The sequence below is a fragment of the Halichoerus grypus genome, chromosome 5, assembly GCF_964656455.1.
Source record: "Halichoerus grypus chromosome 5, mHalGry1.hap1.1, whole genome shotgun sequence".
In the NCBI taxonomy this organism is placed as follows: domain Eukaryota; kingdom Metazoa; phylum Chordata; class Mammalia; order Carnivora; family Phocidae; genus Halichoerus; species Halichoerus grypus.
The window spans coordinates 97,224,622-97,229,347 of record NC_135716.1 but is presented as its reverse complement, the minus strand read 5'-3'; the positions used below and the strand labels follow the sequence as shown (position 1 = coordinate 97,229,347).

Below are 4,726 nucleotides of genomic sequence, written 5' to 3'. Positions count from 1 at the left end.
ATGCTTGCCTCATGGTTTCCTTCTATAAAATGTTACAGGTACATGCTTATCTGCAATCTAATTTTAAAAATTCAGCAATGTGTCTTGGGGTCTTTCCACATTAGTTCACACAGTTCAATCTCATTCTTCAGTTGCCTTATGGTATTCCACAGTAGTGATGGGCATGAACAGGATTTTCACCTGTTCTCACAAACAATACCACAATCTTAGTATATAGCTTAGGTACGTGGGTGAGTTTTTTATCACGATGGAAATTGTTGGGTTACAGGGCATGATTTGATTTTTAGAAGATATTGGCAAACTGTCCTCCAATGTAACTATACCGATTTACAAGCTCACTGGCAGGAAATGCCAGTGCTTCACAAACTTCTTAGGTTTTGTTCCTTTGATAGATGGAAAATGGTCTCTCACTGTTATAATCTCCAGTTCTTGGATTATAAACATCTGTTTAACTTTTTTTTTTTTTTTGGCTATCGCTATTTCTATTTCCGTAAATCATTTGTTCATAGATTTCTGTCCATTTTAAAAAAGAGTCTTAATGATTTATAGGAGTTCTTTATATAGTCTTTATACTGGTACTTTGTTTTTGTCTTTGTTTTGTCCTTTTGTTTTTGTCTCATTTGTGATCTTGTCATTTAATTTTGCTTATTTGTGCCTTGTCATAGAAAATTCTTAAATCTGATGCTGTTCAATTTGCATATCTTTCCTTTTACGGCTTTTTGTTTTTATGTCCTATTTAGAGAAACCTACCCTAAGATCACAAATATTCTTACATTTTCATGAAAACTTCTACAGCTCTGTTTAATGTTGGGCCTGAATTGAAGATGAGTTAGTTTTAGTGAATGGTGTGAGGTAGGGCTCTATTATTATATTATTATTAAAGATTTTATTATTTATTTATTTTAGCGAGCGAGAGAACATGAGCGAGCGTGCCCCAACGTAAGGCTCAATTCCACAACCCTGAGATCATGACCTGAGTCAAAACCAAGAGTAGGGACGCTTAACCGAGTGAACCACCCAGGCGCCCCACTATTATTTTTAATTGGTAAGTAACTGCCCCAATCTTATTTATTGGTTAGCTCACCAGTTTGAGATTCCATCTTCATCATGCTACATTCCCACGTATAAGGGTCTGTTTCTGAACTCCAGTTCCGCAAAATCCAGTCCCATACAGTTTCGCTTGGTATCTACACCACATTTTTAAAGGGCTCCAGTCCCATTTAACAGACCTGTTCACTACAACTGTCCGATCTCACCTTTGTTTCTAGTGCTCGCTCTCAGGGCTTGGGCAAGCACCTCTAGCTTTGAACACAGTTGGGGGTGTAAGGGGATTGTCAGTGTTGCAGGGATTGGATTCACGTCTTGGAAATTTTCCATGTATCCTTACTCTCCTCTGGCCTTTACGCCCAAGAGAAATCCAGCTAGACACCAGTAGCCTAAATGCTATTTATTGAAAAGAGCAGAGAAGAGAGAATACATGCCCCCTAGGGACAGGATGGATAAAACAAGCAGTCCAAGTCCACCTCCTGCTCAGCATATTCTCTTGTTGCCCCACTGGGCCATCTTGTTGTTGACGGGCATCTTCAGGAAGCGGTCAGACTGCATGTAGTTAGCTATCTTCTCCAAAGCCTGAAGGGAGAGCACACCACACCTGATAAAGACTCTAACCCAGTCCAACAGACCCATCCCAAGCCAGGGACATTCACACACTGCTGTCTCGACACCAGCCCTCCCTCCCCCGGCCACCATTTCATGTAGACAGTGCCTTTAGGGTGTAGAAGCCAGAACCTTCCCAAGACTTGAAGGTTTAGAAGTGTCCAACCATGGATCCGTTTACATAAATGCTAGTGTTGAGAAAGAATCTACCACAATGGGGTCCCCTGGAGACCAGGGGAGCCTGTGTTTCTGTAAGGGAAAGGGGCAGGGAGCATCACCTCAAAGCGGCACATGAAAGCCTTCAGATTTGGAAATTCATCCAGGCACTTGGGTTCAAACATACGGTTCTGATCTAAGACATCATAGGTGAGGAAATCCACAAAGGTGAGCTAGGGGAACAAGATGGTCAGGTCTGCAGAGTTCAGTAATACTGGGAGATAGAAAGGCATCTTCCCTCTTTCCTTTCTTCCTACCTTTTCCCCTGCAAACCACGAGAATTTCCCCAGGAACAAGGAGAACTGTTTCAGTTGTCCAGGTAGCTGTTCCAAGTACTGAGGCTTCAGTTTGTCCTGGGAGAGAGGGAAAAAGAGAGCGAGAGTGAGAGAATAGCTGTCGCCATCTTCAGGGCATGGGTCAGGGAGGGACACTTGGCGGCCCCCTTCTCCGTGTGCCTCCTTCTTACTGCCTTCAGTAGGGGTGGCAGGACAGAAAGTAGGAGGGGCCAACACCAGAGTTATAGGACAAATGGACCCCCCCCCAATTTCTGAGAGACTGGGTTAGTGGGAAAGCAGAAGTGACAGAATGGAGCCGAATGAACCCCTGGGTTTCTAAGTGCTCCTTTTCCTTGATGCCTGCCTGCTAAGGAGACTCACAAGGTCAGGGCTATAGCACAGTCGTATCAGCTGCAGGCGGAAATCCATTATTTGGTTCTCCATGATGTCCACTCGAATCTTTTCTTCTTCAGTCTCACCACCTATAGGCCAAAGGACGAGAAATCACCCTTAGAATTACCCACCTCCCGGAGAACCGTCAGCCTGGTGTCCTTCACTGGCCCTACCCCACTCACACATATTGTGCTTGCGAGCGATGTAGCGCAAGATAGCATTGCTCTGGGTGATCTTGTTCTTACCATCCATGAGGTAGGGCAGCTGGAAGGAAAAGGACATGTCAGATGAACAACCAACTCTCTCTGGCCTCCCTGCCTCTCTCTCCTGGGGCATTTGAGACTTGCAGGGAAGTGAACAGTAGAGAAAAGATGCTGTGTTAGGAGGAAGAAGAAAATAAGTAGAAAGTAGCAGTTGGGTCCCCACCTGGTTCTAGACCAGGGTTCTTTATCTCTCTGTGTGTGTATGTGTATGTGCATGCTACGGACTCTTCGTCAGAATAAGATTTTTAAATGCATAAAGCAATTACATATATTTTCACAATTTATAAAACATTCAAGAAACAAAATTATCATAGAGTAATATGTGCCTATTAATGCATTAAATAACAAGCAAGGGTAACAACTATCATAATTTCAAAGTATGATGCATGTAACTAATATTTATGTACTGCCACACATGTAATATAATATGAAAATACCCAATTCTACTAGTGACAAGGTCACAGCCATGGCTAATAACCAATGTCACTTATTACCTATATTCACAATAGAAGGAATTGTTAACTTTTCGTTCGTGGTTAGTGGAAATGAAAATAAACTTTTTTTTCTCAAGTTGAGGCACCCTTGAATTCTATTTATTTTATCCACGTTAAGAGCCCACATTCTAGGTCCCCCTAGACCGGAGAGGAAAGAAGCAAGGAAATATTTGACGGCCTTCCCTTCTGCCCCCTCTTCTCCTAAAGCCACATACGTTAGGAAAGTCCAGGTCGAGCTTGAATTTCACATCCAGCCATTGGCTTCTATCATAGTCGGGAGCTGTAAGAGAATGAAGTGGGACCCAACCTCCTTAACATCCTGCCTGAGGAGCGTGGAAAGATCTAAAGAGATAACCTGATCCTAATACCTCACATTCCGAGGCCCCCAAAGTTAACCATTTACTCTCCGGGCCTATTTAGTAAGTACACCTTTCAGACACGGTTGGACGGCGGCAGAGGGAGGATCCTCAGCTCGATAAAGGACGCATCCATCTCTCTCCACACGGGACACAGCAGGGGGGGTCCCGGATGATTGGGGCAGATGTCCCACCCGACTTAGGCGTGATACCCCTCTCTGGGCACAAGACGACAGGGACAGTTGGAGGGCCAGGGGGCTTATAGCGCTGGACACCGGATGCACGGATACGGGACGCATTACCTTCCCCGCACGTGTACTGTTTCTCCTCATAGGATGTATCGGTGAACTCCAGGAGCATGCGGATGGCGTGCGCCAGCTGGGGGAGAAAAACCCGCCGTCAGCGCCTGCGCGGCGCCCACCGGCCCCCAACCCCCGCCCGCCAACGTCCCCCTGCCGGGGGCTGCACAAACCGTGCATCCCGCCCAGGCGGTCGTTAAGCGGCCCCCCACCCCCACCGAGATCGGCCCCGGCGGTTTGCTGCCCTCATCCTTCTCCGGGGCCCGGTGACCCCAGACGCCAGGCGGGGTCGGTCTCCGCGGTCGGGGAGCTCGGCTGGGGCGGGGCACTCGGCCGTCGAGACGGCACTCACCCCGCGAATATCCCAGTAACCTAGAACCATGGTCGACTTGGACAACGACATGCTGATGTTGTTTCCGTGCCTTCCGGACTAGGAGTAGAGCGCGAACGGGCGGGACTTTATACCCGACTTCAGTGGGCGGGGCCAACGCGTGCGCTCTGACTCCGCCCCCACCCATCTCCGCCCCTCCGTCCGCGAGTCCGCAAGACTGGCTCTGGGCAACCTCTGCAGCCTCCCGGGTTGGAGGCTGGGCAGCGGTGGAGGCCGCTGGGTTTGAGGCTTTGCGCTGCCCGGTGGTGGAGCTGCGCTCGGGTGGTTAATAGTGCCAGTCAGGGCAGGAGGAGCACCAACAACCCAGGCCGTGAGGGCCCTGGTGAATCCCTGGACGGTGAGATTCATGTCCTAAATTTTTCTCCCGCGGGAGGGGGAGAGTG

At 47.8% G+C, this 4,726-nt stretch overlaps 1 protein-coding gene across 1 annotated transcript; it reads right to left on the bottom strand.

Moving 5' to 3' along the window:
* Window positions 1-1,432: 1,432 nt before the first annotated feature.
* Window positions 1,433-4,418, bottom strand: LOC118546870 (glutathione S-transferase Mu 3). Its single transcript, XM_036109867.2, has 8 exons — window positions 4,305-4,418; window positions 3,956-4,031; window positions 3,513-3,577; window positions 2,723-2,804; window positions 2,529-2,629; window positions 2,130-2,225; window positions 1,935-2,045; window positions 1,433-1,629 (listed from the first exon to the last, which is right to left on the bottom strand). The coding sequence occupies exons 1-8, from the start codon at window positions 4,353-4,355 to the stop codon at window positions 1,531-1,533; spliced, it is 681 nt and encodes a 226-aa protein (XP_035965760.1). The 5' UTR covers window positions 4,356-4,418; the 3' UTR covers window positions 1,433-1,530.
* Window positions 4,419-4,726: the final 308 nt, after the last annotated feature.

What these genes read in the sequence shown, in the direction of transcription:
- LOC118546870 (XM_036109867.2), bottom strand. Translation starts at nt 4,355, where the DNA reads ATGTCGTTGTCCAAGTCGACCATGGTTCTAGGTTACTGGGATATTCGC. An exon ending in GTTACTGGGATATTCGCGGG is followed by an intron (nt 4,032 to 4,304) that starts GTGAGTGCCGTC and finishes TTTCTCCCCCAG; the next exon opens with CTGGCGCACGCCATCCGCAT. An exon ending in TGTGCTATAGCCCTGACCTT is followed by an intron (nt 2,226 to 2,528) that starts GTGAGTCTCCTT and finishes CCTCTCTCCCAG; the next exon opens with GACAAACTGAAGCCTCAGTA.